The 20910-nt window shown below is 34.4% G+C and overlaps 1 protein-coding gene across 1 annotated transcript; it reads left to right on the top strand.

Moving 5' to 3' along the window:
• The first annotated feature begins 1174 nt into the window (after positions 1-1174).
• LOC141335113 (U2 snRNP-associated SURP motif-containing protein) lies at positions 1175-20895 on the top strand. Its single transcript, XM_073840425.1, has 24 exons — positions 1175-1231; positions 1923-2009; positions 2489-2600; positions 3073-3182; positions 3347-3414; positions 4470-4564; positions 4651-4715; positions 4900-5065; positions 5149-5354; positions 7680-7723; positions 8300-8404; positions 9552-9618; positions 9734-9900; positions 10051-10213; positions 10337-10416; positions 12281-12368; positions 12479-12607; positions 12702-12897; positions 13050-13127; positions 15173-15206; positions 17108-17252; positions 17375-17485; positions 19296-19486; positions 20275-20895. The coding sequence occupies exons 2-24, from the start codon at positions 1932-1934 to the stop codon at positions 20399-20401; spliced, it is 2625 nt and encodes an 874-aa protein (XP_073696526.1). The 5' UTR covers positions 1175-1231; positions 1923-1931; the 3' UTR covers positions 20402-20895.
• Positions 20896-20910: the final 15 nt, after the last annotated feature.

Here is a 20910-nt window from a genome sequence, read left to right as displayed (position 1 = left end):
AGGAGGTTTGTTCAATAAAATTCGAATTATACCCTAATGGTTGATGACTTAAAAATTATACTGACTGTCATTTGCATTGACTAATTATGAAAACCAGAGAAAGATATCATTTGCATAATAATTTGGAACGCGGTGTAAAGCGTTTTATTTTGGTTGTTTTTAAAATGATTAATTTAACATTTTTATGATTTAATTAATTATTAGCTTTTCATTAAACTCACAAACCCACTGCTGTTCCTTCACAAACCCCAGTATGGGAAAACTTAACTTAATATAATGTTTCAAGCACTTCATGTTGTTAATAACAAAGAATAAAATATATTTTAATTTTTGGTATTTTTTATATCAATATGGTACAAGGTTATCCTATTTAGATCAATTTGATAAACCAGATAATAAGGTCAAAAATAATCTAAAAGTAGTCTGATTATATGACCAAAAATGTGTAACGTAATGGATTACATTATTACATGGAGTCATGGACTACAATACTAACTGCAATTTTTGTAATGTAATTTGGAATCAGTAATGGATTACAATTTGTAAGTAATAACCATCTCTGTCAGTGACTTACAGTGTATGACAATGACTTACAATGAGTAAATAGATGATAAAATTTTTATTTTTGGGCGAACTACCGCTTTATGCAAAAATTTGTGAGAGTTTGGGTCTTTGGCTGCTTGAGTGGATATTGAGAAATATCTATTCCATGTTCCAAGCACTATTCATCAAATTCTAATATAAAAACTGTCAATTTCTTAACACATATTCCAGGTGTCCCTTTTTCTTGGTGTTTCTTGGTGTTTGATCACGTTTTGTCATATTATTGTTATCAAAATTACAATCAAGTTGACAGCCTTAAATAAGCTTCAATTTATGAATGACTCACCTCAAGTCACTGCTTGAAATCTATTCATTTCATTGCCATTGTATAAATAGTCAAGTCATTAATACAAACGTATTTGTATAACTCTGCTATAAACCTTTATGTCAATACTTAAGTAAATTACCCTGGCATATACATTTTTAAAACATACAGAATCAATCGCAATGTTCAAGTCAAGCGACTGGAGACTCTCAAAGATCCGCTGCAGTCGCAGAATGAGGCGTTTTGAGCTCTGATTGGTGTTTGTCACGCGACGTCACTTTTCCGCTATTTCCATTTCTAGTGAATTCAAAATGGCGGATTAACAACAAACGAACGGTTTCGTTTTTGCAACGCAAGAGCTGTGTAAGTCCCTATAGATTGTTTACAGATGTGCAACTGGTTGCAGCATCAGATATGTCTTCATTGCGTTATCCAGCATTGTTAAAGCAGTTGACAGCAGAATGTAGTCTGAGGTTTGAACGAGGCCGGGAGGACTAGAGCTGTTAGCCCGTACGCTAATTTACACATATAGGCTGTCTGTCTCAACCTGGTGAGCTGCACACAGATAATTTTTGAGGGGTTTGTCTGCCACAAACGCTGTCTAAGTAGGCAGCTCACTAGGTTTAGAGACAGTCGCAGACTGACTCATGGAGACACCACCATATGGAACACTGTCTTAGTGTGCAGTAATATGTGGTCATAACAGGGCTGGTGTTGTAATCCAGCATCTGCTTTGCATCTTCAAAGTCCTGCATCCTGCTGTCCTCAGTCCAGATCAATAGGTCATATGGATGGAGTGCAAAAATGGCTTTTGTATTAGAGTGTTTTCAGGAAATTGTTTTGTTTTTGCACTCTTATTTTTAGAAGTCTTGTCATTGAGTATTGTATGATATTTGGTAGGTATGCAGGGTCTTGGCCCCCAGACTAAAGATTTTTGAGTAATTGTTTTTGAAATGTATTCTATGCATTCTCATAATCCGGAATATATGGTTACACAGTTGAATAAGCAGCGCTGCACTGATCGAAGTTACAGTAGATTTCTGTTGTGTTTTAGAAGGTTGACATGGCAGACAAAAAAGGGAAATCTGTGTCGGTGAAGAGAACACTAACAAAAAGAGAACAAGAGGAAATGAAGAAAAAGGTAAGTTTTTGTTAGCAAAATGTGAGTCAATAAACATGCAACACTTTGAGATCACCTGCTCATGCTGAAATAAAAATCGATATTTTGGCTCCGTATTAAGGACAATTTCCCACAGCTACTTAATTTGTAACCACTTTTTAACATTTTCTCATTTGTTTTAGTTAGAAACAAATAGATTGTTGCCATTAATATATAAATTAAAACAAGGGAATGAATTAGTACAGTGTGATTATAATTAAACTAAAACTAAGGATTGATGTGGGAATGGTATCTAGTTATTAATTTTCCTCCCTATGTGAGAATAGTGGTGCTTAGCTTAAAACATGAATCCCTTAAAAAATAGATGAACACAAATTACAAAACTATTACTATTAATTAAAACGAAATGATTAAAGCCAAAAATAAGGCATTTATATTCAAAAATGTGCCCAGGATTTTTTTGTTGGCTTGTACATATTTCTCTGTCTCACTGTTCACAGGAGGAGGAGAAAGCTGCTGAAGTCTTTGAGGAATTTATAGCTTCTTTTGACACTAATGAAAAAAGTGGAGTGAAGACGTTTGTTCGTGGAGGCATTGTAAATGCAACTAAAGGTGAGTTGTTGTGCTTTTCCTATGCAAGTTTCTTCCTCAGTGTTATTTATGTGCTATTATAGTAATATTTTGAATAATCCTTTTTGTTCAGTTTTAATTTTAGTAATTTAGTTATTTCCTTTTTTTCTAATATTAATATTTTAGTTTTAAAAGAAGTTTTAGTTACAATAAAAAAAGTCAAATATAAAATATGTTCCCTTTTGTGATTAACTGTCTCTTGTTTGGGTGTTTAACCGTGTATCTCCCTAGATCTCTGTATTTTGAAGCCATAAACCAGTGATTTGGTTACTGATTAGCTGACTGGTTAACTGCTCAAGCTGACTTTGTGTTTTATTGTAATGCTTATATGTTGCTTGCACGAAGAAGTTTCGAATTTGAATTGTGAGCTACTAAAACTGTAAACCTAAGCTGTTAGTTAAAATAGAGGAAGGAGTGAGTGATTTGTATGTTTACGTTGTTGTTCATCTTTCAGAGGAAGAAGCCGCCGAGGTGAAGAAGAGCAAACTCTACAGACCCGCCTCTAAATTCACTTCTCCACCTCAGAATGCCTCACCTGTCCAATCTGCAGAAGTTAAAAAAGCTGTAAGTGACCTTCTGTCTACTGTAGTGAGATGAGCTTAATATCCTTTGAAGAGGTAAGAGTGGGTCAGAAGGAATGCGATGAGAAGACCACCATAATCATCTTAGATGACACAATCCATTTTGCATTGAATAACAGAACATTGTTGTTGTTTTTTTTATTCTAGGCCGTTAAAAAGAAAGCGGAGGAGAAGAAGAAGAGTAACCTGGAGCTTTTTAAGGAGGAATTAAAACAGTCAGTGTCTCTCTCGAAAATCCACTTCATCTATTTTCTTAATGCATGTTATTGATTTTACTGTGATGAGTTCATCCCTGTATATGTTCAGCAGTCAACAACTGATGCATAAGCACAAGTCCCCACCCTATATTTGTAGTTTTTTTGTTAATCTATAATGTAAGATTTTCTTATGCTCATCAAGGCTGCATTAAAAATGCAGAGAAAAACTTTAATATTATGAAATATTATTTCAATGTAAAATTCAGTTTTCTACATGAATATATTTTTTAAAATGTAATTTATTCCTGTGATGCAAAGCTGAATTTTTAGCATAATTACTACAGTCTTCAGTGACACATGATCCTTCAGAAATCATTCTAATATACTGGTTTATTAGCAGTGTTGAAAAGTTGTGCTGCCTAATATTTTGTTGGAACCTGTGACAGTTTTTTTTCAAGATTCTTTAATAAATAAAAAGTTAAAAAGAACCACATTTACTTAAAATAAAAATTTGTTGTAACAATATAAGCTACAATTAAGTTTGTGGTTATATTCTTTCTTTAAAAAAAAAAAGAAATTAATTATTTTATTCACTAAAGATGGGTTAAATTAATAAAAAGTGATAGCAAAGACTTTTGTTTTTGTTTTTTTCTTTTGTTTAAAAAAAAATCTATTTTGAATAAATGAAAATTAAATAGAAATATTAAGCAGCACAACTGTTTCCAACATTGATGATAAAAGTAATTATCAGCATATTAAAATGATTTCTAAAGGATCATGTGATTCTGTAGTAATAACTGATACAAATTCAGCTTTACATCACACGAATAAATTATATTTAAGAATATATTAAAATAGAAAACCGTTCTTTTTAACTGTAATAATATTTCACAATTTTTTTTTATGATTAAGTAATGCAGCCTTGATGAGCATAAGAGAATTCTTTAAAAAACATTAAAAATCTCAAACTTTTGAAAAGCAGTGTATGTCACAATATAGAAAAAACATCTCTCTGACAAGTGTTAGAAAAGGTAGCTAAAAAGTGTTCTGTCTGTATTCAATCTGTCATTCAGAATACAAGAGGAAAGAGAGGAGCGATACAAAAGGAAGAAAGGTGACTCTGGAGGAGTATACCCAGATCTAGATTTACCTCTGACACGAAGATCAAGTAAGCCTGACAAACTCACATCTCACATTTCTCTTTGAAAAACCCAGTGAAAGCCTAAAAAATCTTCTTACATGTTGTGTTTGTAGTATTTGATGATGATCCTGCAGTGCCAAACACAACAAACCTGTACATCGGCTGCATCAACCCCAAGGTGAGAAGAGACCACAGTATTTTGACCTGCTGATTGCCAAATAATCCTTTGAAAAATCTGGCCGGTACAAAAAGTCACATGATTTAGCCTTAACAGACTGCATAACAGTGACCATATGGCTCTTGTAATTACAAAGGCGTGTTACACAGTTTGTTTCGACTTTAAGATTTGACTGTTTCATTAGATGACAGAGGAGATGCTCTGTAAGGAGTTTGGGAAGTACGGGCCTCTGGCAAGTGTGAAGATCATGTGGCCTCGCACTGAAGAAGAGAGAACAAGAGTCACCAACCGAGGTTTTGTTGCTTTTATGACACGAAAGGATGCAGAGCGTGCTTTGGCCGCACTGGATGGTGAGGCGTCCTCTATCCTCAAACAGAAGCTTAGTTAGTTAGACAGTTTTGACTTTTGAGCTCATTCTGTCTGTGTTTTGCAGGTAAAACAATAATGGGTTTTGAAATGAAGCTAGGTTGGGGGAAGGCAGTACGTATTCCCCCGCAACCTCTGTACACCCCCATCGGGGTGCTGAAGACCACTGCCCCCCCTCCACCCTCTGGACTGCCATTCAACGCCCAACCCAGAGACCGCTTCAGAAATGACTTCACCAAACCCCGCAGCCGCTCACAGGAAGACTTTTACAAGGTAACCACATGCACTGTCTCCTGGTGTAGTAGAGTATGGTATGCTGATCACAAGGTATTTGTTAACGTTTTTCTGCTGGCAAGGTGTTCTGAGAGCATGAAGCGTTACTTAGGAAACAGAAGTTTACATTTAATCAGAAAATAATGTCAGGAATGAAGATTACTGCTTGACGGTTGATGCAAAAGATCATCGCTGAGTATTAAGATTAAAGCTTTTCATTTTAGATGAATTTGATTGTTGTTTTTCTTTACACATTAAAAGTTTGGGGTTGGTAAGAGTTTTAAATGTTTTTTAGAGAAGTTTCTTACGCATACCAAGGCTGCATTTTTTTGGTCAAAAATACAGTGAAAGAATAATATTATTACAATAAAAAAATATATATTTTAAAATGTAATTTACTTACGTGATGGCATGTTACAAAGCATTCCTTCTTATTATTTCTAATTTAAAACTGTTTTATTTTGCTTAATATCTTTCTAGAAACTTGTTTTTTCCCCACAATTCAATAAATAGAAATTTCAAAAGGACAAATTTATTTAAAATCAATCTTTTGTAATATTATAATGTATTTACTGTCAATTTTGATCAATTTGATGTGTCCTTGCTGAACAAAAGAGTCAGATTTAAATAATAAAATCAACTGACCCTAAACTTTTGAATGATAGTGTATATTAAATGTAGAGAAATGTAATGGAGTGAACCTTTGGCTACTGTCAGAGACATTTATTGTTTGAGAAAAGTTTCAAAATGAACTCACATTGTTGTGGGAACAGTTTAAACTAAAATGATTCAACCTATATGCAGTGTTGGGAAGGTTACTTTGAAAATGTAATAGGTTACAGATTACAAGTTACCCTATTTAAAATATGATAAGAAGTGTAACTATTTCAGTTACTTAATTGAAGTAATGTAACTGATTACATTCGACTACTTTTTGATTACTTTTCTAAATTGAAATTTCTCTATTTTTCCCAAATTGTTTAAAACTGTTTATCATTTTCAAGCATTTAAACCAGGCAGTGTTAACCTTACATCAGTACTCAACACTGATTACTGTAAGACTTTCAAAATCCTTCATCATGTTTACTTTGAGATCATTCTGAGCTTGAATACAGATTTCAAATCAAAGCAAGATATAGTTTAATAGCTATAATACTGTTTTTGAAATCAAATATTTGCACAGCTATGACCGAAAACACTGGCATCTAACAAAACATTGAAAAAAAAGACAGCTAATCTTAAAAAATAAAGCATATACACAAATTCAAATGGGAAATAAAACAGCTATCAAATAAACACGTGTAATGTTGTGTGTCCTAATCTCCTGAAACATTGGTGTCTCATATTTTAGAGCAGTCAATGCAATTTTGGAAAGAAATCAATAAGTCAGAAATCACTTTGTGTGAAAATATTTTGATGTAACCCCTTTTGTTGAAGTAACTGTAATTTAATTACACATTTTTTCTTAGTAACTAACAGATTACAGTTACATTTATTATGTAATTCAATTATGTAACTCTAAAAGTTACATGTAACTAGTTACTTCCCAACACTACCTATATGTGTGTCTTGTACTAAACAAAGAATCACAAGCAAATTAAACCAGAAACTGTACAGAAACACTGCAGGAAACTTGGTCGGTTCTCAGTTTAGTCATATTTATTACACTAGGGGACATCCTGTGTAATGAGACATTTCATTCCTACCAACCTGTTTGGCTTCTTGGACTCTCAGATTCTATTAAGACTAATTGGCTTTTCTCTCCATATCACTTTTTTAATGGGATGTCAAAGGTGAGCCCCCAAACACCAAACATGTCAAATCCTACCCCTCCAAACCTTACATAGAATCATCAATGGCAACAAAGGCTAAAATCTGTTTGACATGGGGAACAATATTCATGTTCAAGTTCAATTTTATTTGTATAGCACAATTACAACAACCACCAGGCTGACCAAAGTGCTTCATAGAAGATTCACTAAACATTTTTTGGATTTAATACAGTAAAATATAATATAATTTTGAAAGTGTATCTCTGTGAGGACTTTTATTTTAGGTTCATAACCTTTAAGCTGGAATAAAAAAAGAGTCCATGACCTTAGTAAAGCCAGAGAGGTTGGAGAAAACAAAGTGTCTGAATGCACAGAATGTCCCTCAGACAGAGCCAGAATCAGCGGTGAGATGAACTCGTCTGTTTGCGGAGCATGTTTCCAGAGGTTTAGCTGCTGCTGCTGCTGATATTAATCATGCATATTCTGCAGTTTGTTTAAATATAAACTCACTGTATTTTTGTATCTTCATCATTTGGTTTGACGTCATGAACAGACTCTGTCCGAGGCCGTAGTGACAGTGGTAATCCCCCCAGAAAGGTACACATTCTCTGTCCATTTATTAAAACACCATTGCCAATGAAACACACGCACAAACACACTCATCTGTAGTCTGACGCCTAAAGCACAGTGGATAGTTCATCTGAAACATAACTGTAAGACATCATTGATCTTAGATCGTAACCAAGAAGATCACTCATACGCTCCCAGATACATACACATGCCTAGAGGTTACCCATCTCTAGCAACTTCTGTGGTCTATTAAAACAATTGCGTTTTAAATAATTGAAATCATTTCATACCCAGTAATTGCTACTGTGAAAACGTGTAGAACACCACACAGTGGCCTTTTTCTCAGCTAACATTGTACTAAAACACACTCCCTTAACGGTCTCATAGGGCCATGGTAACATCAGAAAGCAATCTTATTTGGAGTGGACAGAAAATTCAGAGCAAAATACAAGTTTCAAACTGCCAAACAGTGAAAATGAAAGAAGAAAAAGATAGAACTGACATGGTAAGGCTGTAAGGACTATATGGAGTGATGAAGAAAGATGAAGAAAGTAAAAGAGTGCCCTTGTTCATTCTCTCATCCATCTCTTTTGTGGCTGATAGGAACCTGCTGGGCTTGATACACAGAATGATTGAGTTTGTGGTGAGAGAGGGACCCATGTTTGAGGCCATCATCATGAGCCGAGAAAAGAACAACCCTGAATTCAGGTATGTGAGGTGTATTCTGCTTGTTACAGAATATTTGAGCCGTTAAAATTTATAAATTGTATATCATGAAATGGAGATTCTAAATGCATGTTATTGAAGGTGCAATAGGTGATTGTCTTTAGAAACATTTTTTGTTAAGTTGGTTGAAATTCTCTTCACGTCCCGATAGCAATCGTTAAGTTAAGTGGTCTAAATCTTTATATATGTATTTATATATTCTGTGGAAAGCGTAGGACCAAGAAATATTCGTCCAATGAAAATGTTCGGTCCGAACATTACGATAGGCTGTCCTACCTGCCAGTCAACATATGTATTTGCATACCTCTGCGCACCCTGTTCGCGCAGACTGCATACGTCATCAGCGCGTTCGTGTACGCTGTGCAGACAGAGCGAGAATGGCAGGCAAACAACCTGATCTTCCTTCCTGGTTTTGTTATCCTTTTACTAACTGTACTATAAAGTGTTTTCACGGTTAATGACATGATGTTGTAATGGCCACTATAGAATTTACGGTAGAGTAGCAAAATTTTCACACAGTACTTTACTTCACAATACAGAAGAAAATATCTGTTGCTACTTGTTACTTTGCGACTTCTGATTAAAAATTATAAAGCAAATTATAAAAATGAAACATGCATGAAATAATCATTCACCATAAGATAAAGGGTGGATTTTCATTTCATGCCCACTTTAAAAGGAATAGGTCACCTAAAAAAGAAAATTCTGTCGTTTACTCACCCACATCTTCTAAACTAGCATGATTTTCTTTTAACATCACAAAAGGAAATATTAGGAAGTTACTCTTTCATACAATGTGAATGGTAAGCAGGATAACACATAAGCAGCTTTTATGACTTGCGCACTATATTTATGTCTTCTGAAGCCACATGATATGAAGGCTCAAAGATTTTTACTCTCACTTGTGCTGTTTGAATATGATTGAATTTTATGAGAACCAGTGACATTTGGCGTCATTGACATCAAATCTGCTGTAGTCACCGTCTAATTACTTTTTGTGGTATTGAATGAGCATGAAAGAGACAATTATTTATGTTTAGTGCATGAGGATGAGTAAATATTTGGTTTACTTAAGACTTCTGTATGCCATATGTAACACTGTGTATTGAATATCTGGTAAATGTTGCAGGTTTTTGTTTGATAATAAGAGTCAGGAGCATGTGTACTACAGATGGAAACTCTACTCCATTCTACAGGTAAATGAGTTACTGCCTTTCATGGCTAAACACAGTCTTACTCTTAAAAATAAGTGATATAATTTTCAAATCTGTATGAAAGCTTTTAAATATTTCTCTTGTGTTCTTCTCTCAGGGTGAGAACCCAAATAAATGGAGAACGTCACCTTTCAGAATGTTTCGGGGCGGCTCTCTGTGGAAGCCACCTCTCCTTAACCCGTATCTCCATGGTGATGAAGAACCAGAAGAGAGCTCCTTCCCTTCTCAAGAGGAAGAGCCAAAGAAAGGGCACCTGAAGGCAGAGTAAACATGTGTTCCTCTCCGACAGAAATAGATGTTGTAGGCCGTGTGTTTCTTTGAAATAAAACGCACATAGGCCTGTGATGTTTGGGTGCCCACATACGTTTGGCTCTGTAATGTATGTGCATATTGAATGTGTTTGATGTGTCTTAGGCACAGAGAGAGGTTGGAGGCCTTGCTGAGAGGGCTGGCTCCTCGCAAGGATGAGATTGGTGATGCAATGCTATTTTGCCTGGAGAGAGCAGAGGCTGCCGAGGAGGTCGTCTCCTGCATCACTGAATCTCTGTCTATAGCACACACACCGCTGCAGAAGAAGGTACACACACAATTACAGTAGTACGAAGACACAGTTGGAGTTCACAAATCACAGCTGGTGTTTGTTGCCTAGTCCTTTTTCACACTTTTGAACATTTTCTCTGATGTCTTGTGTGTTTTGCAGATCGCCAGACTTTACCTGATATCAGACATCCTCTACAATTCCTGTGCCAAAGTTGCCAATGCGTCTTATTACCGCAAATTGTGAGTCACTTTTGAGTCATTTTTATTTTCTGTTTTTCTTGATTATGTGTACCTTTTTAGTGTCTTTGAAATAGTTTTTTACATGTAATTTACAAAATTACATGGAAATAGCGGTGTGCTACAACAGTGTTTTAGTGCCACGTTAAAGGCACAATATGTAAGATTTTTTTTTATTAAAAACCACCAGAACAGTGTTATATATTTTGCTGACTTGTGTACTTACATTATCCCATATATTAATGTTTAAATCCAGAGAAATAAGCAATTTAACTAGTGTAACGGAAAATTATGAGAATAAAGTCAAAATATTTTAAGAATAAAGTTGATATTCAGAGAAAAAAGTTGTAGCAATACTAGTATAAAGTCTAAATATTTTCAAAATATTTAGGCAAAAAGTCAAAATTATGAAAAAAAAGTCGAAATAAAGTCGAAATTATGAGAAAAAAAGTAAAAATACTTTGAAAATAGTCAAAATTACAAGAATAAACTCCAGATATTTTGAGAATAAAGTCCAAATTACGAGAATAAAGTCATAGCAATATTAGTATAAAATCTAAATATTTTGAGAATAAAGGCGAAATTCTGAGAGTTAAATCAAAATATTGTAAGTATAATGTCAAAATTCTAAGAAAAAAGTAAAAATACTTTGAGAATAGTCAAAATTACAATTATAAAGTCCAAACATTTTGAGAATAAAGTCGAAATTCCGAGAAAAAAAGTGCAAATATTTTGAGAAAAAGTCCAAATTACCAGAAATAAAATGTGACAATACTAGTATAAAGTCTAAATATTTTGAGAATGAAGTCAGAATTAATTGAATAAAGTTGTAGCAATACTAGTATAGTCAAAATATTTTGAAAAAAAAGTAAAAATTAAAAGAATATAGTTGTATCATTATTAATATAAAATCGAAATATTTTGAGAAAAAAGTTGAAATTCTGAGAGTAAAGTCAAAATATTGTAAGTATAAAGCCAAAATTCCAAGAAATAAGTAAAAATACTTTGAGAATAGTCAAAATTACAAGAGTAAAGTCCAGATATTTTAAGAATAAAGTCGAAATTCTGAGAAAAAAAAGTAAAAATATTTTGAGAAAGTCCAAATTATGAGAATAAAGTTGTAGCAATACTAGTATAAAGTCGAAATATTTTGAGAATAAATCATAATTACGAGAATAAAGTTAATATTAGTATAAAGTCAAAATATTTTGATAAAGTAAAAATTAAGAGAATAAAGTTGTAGCAATATTAGTATAAAATCTAAATTTTTTGAGAATAAAGGTGAAATTCTGAGAGTAAAGTCAAAATATTGTAAGTATAAAGTCAAAATTTCAAGAAAAAAGTCCAAATAATTTGATAAAGTAAAAATTATGAGAATAACGTCGTAGCAATAATAGTATAAAGTTGAAATATTTTGAGAATAAAGTCAAAATTATAAGAATAAAGTCGAAATTTCTAGAAAAGTCAAAATATTTTGATCAAAAGTCAAACTTACAAGATTGAAGTCATAGCAATATTAGTATAAAGTCATGATATTTTATGAAAAAAAGTCGAAATTACAATAGTTGTAGCAATACAAGATGTCAAAATTACGAGAATAAAGTTGAAATGTTTTGAGACCAATCAATAAGTTGACCATCAGTTATTAGACCAATCAATAACCACTGAATTAAACCAAGTCCCCACCCTACAATATTTCTTATAAATAACCTGTTTCACTCAGATGTACACCACAATACAGAAACAAAAGATCAGTCATTACTGCAGTTAAATCAAACTCCAAAAACTTTAAAGCAAAAACTGTTGTCTCTGATTAACTCTCTGATGAAAGCTCTGAAAGTTTTCTTTTTGTCCTGCTGTGTAATAGTTTTGAAACAAAGCTGCCGCAGATATTTGGAGACATCAGCGAAGCGTATCGGAACATCCAGGCCCGACTCCAGGCAGAGCAGTTTAAGGTGGGAACAGTCTGTTCTAGCACGTCATCTGTCTCCAACTCCTCCCCTGCTGAGATCTGTGATCCCACTCCCCCTCTACATTTCTCTCTTTCATCTCTCTCGATCTGCAGCAAAGAGTCATGGGATGTTTTCGCGCGTGGGAAGACTGGGCAGTTTATCCAGACTCCTTCCTGATCCAACTGCAGAATATATTCCTGGGGCTTATTAAACCTGGAGAGGAAGTCATTGAGAGAGCAGAGGTGACCTGTGGTCAACAGCTTAAAATATAAATAAACTGTATCTGATCTGTATAGTGTACTATGTGTAATATTCATTTCCCTACCTGTTCTCTAGCCCAAATCTCCTGATCTGGATGGGGTACCATTGGATGGTATTTCTCTAGAGAGAGGTGAAATTGATGGTACACCCCTTGATGACCTTGATGGATCACCTTTGAACTGGGATCCATCGTCTATAGATGGTGTACCGGTTGACGACATAGACGGTGTACCTCTAGGAAACTCAATAGACGATATTGATGGTGTACCATGTAGGTAGAAGTTTTCAGTTTTCATTATAATGTACCTGCTGTTTGTAGCCTATTCCTAATCGGAACACATTGTTCAAACATATACAGTAATGATTTTTGTTATATTGGTTTTTATTTAGTTTAACACGTAATTATTTTTGTGTCTGATCTAGTTGATGAAGGCTCAGATAAGACTTTACCCACTGTTGCACTGTCTAAATGGGAGAAGGTGGAGGATTCAGAATCCTCAGGTACAATCCCTTTTCCACTCATTTTATTGACTGCTTTTTCCAGACTATCCCATGTATTATATACATATATATGACCCTGGACTACAAAACCAGTCATAAGTAGCACGGGTATATTTGTAGCAATAGCCAAATTTACATTGTAAGGGTCAAATCTATAGATTTTTCTTTTATGCCAAAAATCATTAGGATATTAAGTAAAGATATTTTGTAAATTTTCGACCATAAATATATCAAAACGTAATTTTTGATTGGTAGAAGAACTTTATTTGGACAACTAAAGGCGATTTTCTCAATTTTTTTTATTTTTTTACACCCTCAGATTTCAGATTTTCAAAAAGAAAGTTGTATCTCAGCCGAATATTGTCCTATCCTAACAAACATACATCAGTGGAAGGCTTATTTATTCAGATTTCAGATGATGGATAAATATCAGTTAAAAAGAACTGACCCTTATGAATGGTTTTGTGGTCCATATATACAGTCAAGCCCAAAATTATTCATACCCCTGGCAAATTCTGACTTAAAGTTACTTTTATTCAACCAGAAAGTTTTTTTTTTTTTTTTTTTTTTTTTTTTTAGAAATGACACAGACGTCTCCCAGAAGATAATAAGACGATGTACAAGAGGCATTTTTTTACTCATCTTTTATTTACATTTGAACAAAAAGTGGCATGTCCAAAACTATTCATATAATAAGATGGTGTTCTTATTCAATTATTCATAATCAATAGAAAAGCCTTTATTGGCTATTACAGTAATCAAATGCTTCCTATAATTGCTGACCAGCTTTTTGCTTGTCTCCACTGGTATTTTTGCCCATTCATCTTTAGCATTGACCAGGTTGGAGGGTCTCCTTGCCATCACTCTGATCTTTAGCTCCCTCCACAGATTCTCAATTGGATTTAAGTCAGGACTCTGGCTGGGCCACTGCAAAACGTTTTTGTCTGCTAACCATTTCTTCACCACTTTTGCTGTGTTTTGGGTCATTGTCGTGCTGAAATGTCCACTGGTGCCCAAGGCCAAGTTTCTCTGCAGACTACCTGATGTTGTTGTTGAGAATTTTGAAGTATTGCTCCTTTTTCATGGTGCCGTTTACTGTGATTAGGTTCCCACCACCATGTTTGACAGTGGGGATGGTGTTCTTAGGTTTAAAGGCTTCTCCTTTTTTATGCCAAATGAAGGCTACATCATTGTGGCCAAACAATTACATTTTTGTTTCATCTGACCATAAAACAGAAGACCAGAAGTCTTCTTTTTTGTCCAGATGAGCATTTGCAAAGGCTAAGCTGGTGTGCAGTGTCCGTTGGACTGTCCGCCTTGAGATGTTGCCACCAGCAGAGCCCAGGTTCATCAGGATGGCCTTGGTGGTGATCCTTGGATTCTTTTTTTACCTCTCTCACTATCCTCCTGGCCAGCACAGGTGTCACTTTTGGCTTCCGACCACATCCTCTGAGATTTTTCACAGTGTGGAACATCTTGTATTTTTAATAATACTTTGCACTGTAGCTACTGGAACTTCAAAACATTTAGATATGGTTTTAAAGCCTTTCCTGACTTGTGAGCAGCCACAATGTGCAGCTGCAGGTCCTCAGTGAGCTCCTTTGTCTTAGCCATGACTGTCCACAAACCAACAGCAGAGAGCTTCTGTTTTTCACCTGTTGAGTTGATTAAAACAGCTGTTCCCAATGAATCAGGGTAATTAGGATGCTTTAGAACAGCTTGGACTATTTGGAATGGTATAGAACTTTGGATTTTCCCATAGACTGTGACAGTTTACAAAGAGTATGAATAATTTTGGACATGCCACTTTTTGTTCAAATGTAAATAAAAGCTGAGAAATATTTTTTGTACATTGCCTTATTATCTTTGGGAGAAACTTGCGTAATTTCCGGTCAAAAAAAAACTTGCTGGTTGAATAAAAATAACTTTAAGTCAGAATTTGCCAGGGGTATGAATCATTTCGAGCTTGACTGTATGTGTGTATATATGTTCCTTTCAACTGCTGCATCCTTTTAAACTTTAAACTGTTCTTATCACCCTTTCAGCCAAGAATGACTCAGACACTGAGGTGAATTTAAGGTAAGACACTGCTGGATGTTGTTCATTTTAATCATTGTTCTCTGCGATGAGTAAATCATTCAGTTTTATCACATGACACTTGATTGGAGCATTTCAGCAGCTAGTCACATGCTTTATTTTACTACTTTCTTTATGGGGACTATCCACTAAACATTCAGTTTTTTTTTTTTACTTTTGCATTTACGTTGAAAAAAGTGGTTTGGTAAATCCAGGCTATAAACATGAATTTATGAGCAGAAGTAATATATACTGTTAATGTACACTGCTGTTCAAAAGTCTGGGATCAGTGATGTTTTTAATGTTTTTTTAATGTTTTTTCAGAGAAGACTTTTCTGCTCATCAAGGCTGCATTTATTTGATTAAAAATACAGAAAAAACTGTAATTTTATGAAATATTATTGCAATTTAAAATAGTGGTTTTCTTTGTTAATATACTTTTAAATAATATAATTTATTCCTTTTATGCAAAGCTTAATTTTCAGCATCATTACTCAAGTCTTTGGTGTTAAATGATCCTTCAGATATCATTCTAATATGCTGATTTATCAATGTTGGAAACAGTTGTGCTGCTTAATATATTTTTTTGAACTCTTGATACATTTTTTAGGATTCTCTGATGAATAAAAAGTTCAAAAGAACAGCATTTACTCAAAATAGAAATCTTTGTAACAATATAAACCACATTTTTAAAAAATTGGGGTCTGTACATTTTAATTCTTTCTTTTTTTGAAAGAAATTAATATGTTAATTCAACAAGGGAAAAGATAGTAAAGAATAATGTTCTTTTTAACTTTTTATTCATCAAAAAAATACTGAAAAAAGTATCACAGGTTCCAAAAAAATAGTAAGCAACTCCAACTTTAGGTGCGTTTCCATTACAGAATTGCGCAAAACTTTGGGGATATTTTATAAATGTCAATTAAAAAGTGTTGCAAAGTGACGCCGTTTCCATTAATCAATGTTATGCGACTAAAAAGTTTTTTTTTTTTTTTTGGCTATATTTAATCAGATGTAACCTGTAAATGCAAAAAAACCAAAACATTTCCATTGCTGTTTTGCTAAATAATTCTTTTCAAATTGCTTGAAAAACCACCTCATGCGAGTGTAAACTTTTTTTGCGATATATGGGAGTTTTTGCGCAATTGACTCGTGTCCATATTTTCAATTTAAAGGGTAATGGAAGCGCAGCTAGTGATAATAATACTAATAAATCAGTATATTAGAATGATTTCTGCAGGATCATGTGACACTGAAGACTTCAGTAATTATGCTGCAGATTAAGCTTTGCATCACAGGTATAAATTAGATTTTAAAGTATATTAAAAAAACTACTACTTATTGCAAATAGTGGCAATTATATGCACCTCAGTATTGTAGTGCATGATAAAACAGTGTGCAATAATAACATATTAAGCGTAAATGTTAATTTTAATTCAAATGATTAAATTTATGCCACCTTATTGGGACAATAAACCCCTCCCTACACCCACCCTAACCTTTTTTTCATTTATATTGAAAATAAATGGCTTTCTGATGTGATATGAGATTTAAAAAAGTTTGGTAGGTTTGAAGGCGGGTTTGAACTCGTGCTTGTCAATCGTCTTTTGTAGTGTTGACTGTTGAGTACCCCTATCACACGTTGGTGGGCGGAGTTAGTGTAAATAGACACTCCTTTATTTTAAATTGAAATAATATTTATTTCACAATATTGCTGTTTTTTTTTCTGCATTTTTGACCAAATAAATGCAGCCTTGATGAACTTAAAAGACTTTTAAAAATCTTACTGATCCCAAACTTTTGAATGACAGCGTTTATAAATAAAACAGAATAGAATAGAAAACACACCACTCTTTTTAGTTTTGGTTCTCTCATTGTTTCCTCCCCTTGTCTTTGTCATGCAGTGGCCTGAAGGAAAACGATGGTGACTCTGATATGAGCAGTGATGAAGCTGACAGCCCCAGCAGGTATGAGGGGGCGGAGTTTAAGAGCTCTCTCAAAAACTTTGAACTGTCTGAAAGCAAAAGGACACGCCTCCGAGAACTGGAGGTTAGTCACTCTCTCAGTATTTCATGTCTGGCTTTCTCCCTCCCACACACTCTCAGACAGACATAGCACTGAAGCCTACTGTGTTGCCAGGCACTATAAACGTCTACTTATGCATATTGCAGGTGAAGGTGATGAATTTCCAGGATGAGTTGGAGTCGGGTAAGAGACCGAGGAAGTCCAGTATGAATCTCCAACAGCAAGTTCAACACTACAGAAACAGACTTCTACAGAAGGTACACTCACCAACTCTCAAATATGATCAACAGCATAATAAAGGTTTTAAATTGATAGTTCACCCAAAAATGAAAATTCTGTCATTAATTACTCACCCTTATCTTGTTCCAAGCCTGTAAGACCTTCATTTATCTTCAAAACACAAAATTAAGATATTTTTGATTAGCACTTTATGACCCTCCATAGACAGCAGTGTAACTGAAATGTTCCAAAAAGGTAGTAAGGACATTGTTAAAATAGTCCATGTGACATCTGTGGTTCAACCATCATTTTACAAAGCTACAAGAATACCTTTTGTGCACAAAGAACACACATGCATTGTGATGCTGTCATGAATGGTGGCAGACTGTGACGCAGAGGAGAAGAATTGTTGAATAAAGCCAGTATTTTAGTTTTCTTTGTGCACAAAAAGTATTCTCGTAGCTTCATAAAATTATGGTTAAACCACAGGTTTTTTTTTTTTTCATCTATTTTAATGATGTCCTTACTACCTTTCTGAGCCTGGGAACATTTCAGTTAAATTGCTGTCTATGCTGGGTCAGAAAGCTCTTGGATTTCATCAAAAATATCTTAAGTTTGTGTTTCGAAGATGAACAAAGGGTTGTACAGGTTTGGAACAACATGAGGGTGAGTAATTAACAACAGAATTTTTATTTTTGGGTGAACTATCTCTTTAATTGAGAATTACACAACAGATAATTGTGGTTCTGGATGCTGATTGATTGGTCAATATGGATTCAAGTTTATCTAAATTATACAAAACAACTGGTCACCACAACAACTGCTACATTTTCTCAGGGTACAACGGGGATAAAGGCACACTGCTTTTCACTGCACCCAGAGTGTATGATTTCAGAAAAATATATACGTTTGAATTTAACATTTATGGAGCAACAGATTTTGCGTGAAAATAAATCATACAATTAGTTCATTTTGTTGAAAAATCTTATAAATGTAAGTTTCTTTTTTTATTATTATTATTATATATATAATGTCTAAGCTAATACTTGTTAAAAAAAATCACTTCAACAAAGTTTGGTCTATTCTCTGCTTATTTTAATAAATAAAATATTTTTTTGTTCAATAAATACGCTGTCATTAAAATGTTAATATATTTTAAAATACAGAAACAAAATCATTTTCAAATGTAAAGATTCTGAAAGCATTGAAGAAGAGCCCATAGTAATTTAATATAGATTTACAGTAGTAACAACAAGATGTGATATTTTATTTATATGATATGATTAATAGCATGTTTTTAAATATGATGGTTTCTTTCTAAATGAATGAATGAGTGATTATCTCTAAGATGGACACCCAACATAATATAGAATATTTGCCATCTGAATCTAACAATGTCATGTCAACAAATGGAAATGTCAGCCTTCTATTAATTATAATGTTAATTATTGTGCGTTTTAGCCCCAACAGCAGGGGCACTTTTTACCCCAAATACCATACTTTTACATATTCTTTCGGTATTTAAAAACTGCTGCTTTAATGATATTCAAAAATGTTGCGATTCTTATTTTCTACTTAAATCTACAATGTTTGTTTTAAAAATATTAGATCGAATAAGCACATAATAGACTTTGCGCTGCTGCCCACGATCACGTCAAGCACATGTATCTTAAAAAGTGGATGTTTTGGAAAGTGCTAGGCCACGTTTTTCTGCCATATAGTGGTTCAGACGAAAATAATATCAAAGACGCCTTTTACCCAGGGGTATATCTCCTACAAAGTGTTTAACTTCTGGTAAATCAATAAACACTTATTTCTTTCCTTTTCTTTTTGATGCTCCTCCTTTAGGAGTTTGACAAGGACGACCAGGAAAAGAGAGACAAATATTCACAAAAACAGAAAGACCGGTCTAAAAAAGACGAACGGAGAGATAAAGGCGAGGACAGGAGTAAAACAAGGGACAAAGAAAAAAGTAGAAAGAGTGAGGACAGAGAAAGAAGTAGAGGACGGAGTCGAGACAAAGACGAGAGGAGAGAAAGGTATGCACTCATCACACACACACACACTTTTTTATTATGTAAAGCAGTTAAGTCCCATTATTATTCAATAAACAGTCATTCACAACTATAATTTGTCTTGTTACAATATTAAAGGTCCACTGAAGTGCTTTGAAACACGCAGTGTTATTCTGTGTTGACGTAATTTCAGCTGAAACAGCAAGACATGATGGGACATTTCAAGCAGCCCCGCCCCCTTTTTTAAATAGCCAGTATCATTTCATTTATATCACAACTTGGACTAAAGCCGTTAAGTTTGGTAAAGCTGCATTTGACAGTGTATGACAGCCACAATCTCATCCATATCACTATAAAATTCTCATTTACACTGTTTGAGTCATTCCCTATTGCCTATAAAGTGGGATTTACTAATTAGAAAATATAAATTCTGTGAACAAGTGACCGATCTCAGTCGCAGCTTTTGTGTCTTTTTATAGTGTAGGGGGCGAGAAACTTCAAATTCTAGAGAGCATTTGATTGAACAAAAAGTTTATTGAGAAGCTGAAGTGCAGGGTGATGTCATCAAAATCATTGACCCATTTTGGCGGAAGTTAGAGACTGTAAGATTTGAATGCGTTTATCTTGTAAATGCAAATTTTGCCATTGTTTTGGAGCACACTAGCTTATAGATAACCTTAGGGCTAACATATTCATACTAAAAGCCAAAAAAAAACTTCTATTTCGATTTCATGGGGACTTTAAGTGTATTTGGATTTTACCCAGCATTTACCACTGAACTTATCCTCTGTCACTCTTTGTCTTCCACGAAGAACACGATCCCGATCACCACGCAAGTCAAAACGCTCTCGATCGCCATCACCACAGCACAAATCGTGGAGGTCATCGTCCCGATCACCACATCGCTCGCACAAAAAGACTAAGAAGAGCAAACACTGAACTCTGACCCTTGGAACCCTGTGACCTCCGCAGTCATCTCGTAACACAGCCTGATGGAGCCTATGGATGGACTGCTTTTGTCATGCACATCAACGTGTTTCTATTCCACAGTTCTTTAAATACAGACTGGCTGATTTACAGCTGTTCATTTGTTTCCAGAACAGTCCTCAGTGTGGCTGCTGCAATCACAACCCTGGGCTTGGCTGAGTTTTTCTAAGATGAAGTGTGAACTTGTACAGATCTTCTTTTTGTTTTGTAAACTCTTTTATTTGTGTTTTTCTCTTGTTTTAAATCTGGTGTTTAAACAAATGCTGCAAGATTGACCCCCTCCGCCTCCAACCTTTACAATAAAAACTGTTGTGGAAGGAAAGATGTGTCTTGTGAATATTGTATAAGGACTCTGAGGTTTTATAAAGCAGTTGTTAAACATTGTTGAATTTATTTGAATGGTTTATAGTGATTTCTATGAATGGTGTTCACAGGAGGCTCAGAATAAAACTGCTAGAACT

This window comes from Garra rufa, chromosome 5, assembly GCF_049309525.1.
Source record: "Garra rufa chromosome 5, GarRuf1.0, whole genome shotgun sequence".
In the NCBI taxonomy this organism is placed as follows: domain Eukaryota; kingdom Metazoa; phylum Chordata; class Actinopteri; order Cypriniformes; family Cyprinidae; genus Garra; species Garra rufa.
This window is presented reverse-complemented; position numbering and strand designations above follow the sequence as displayed.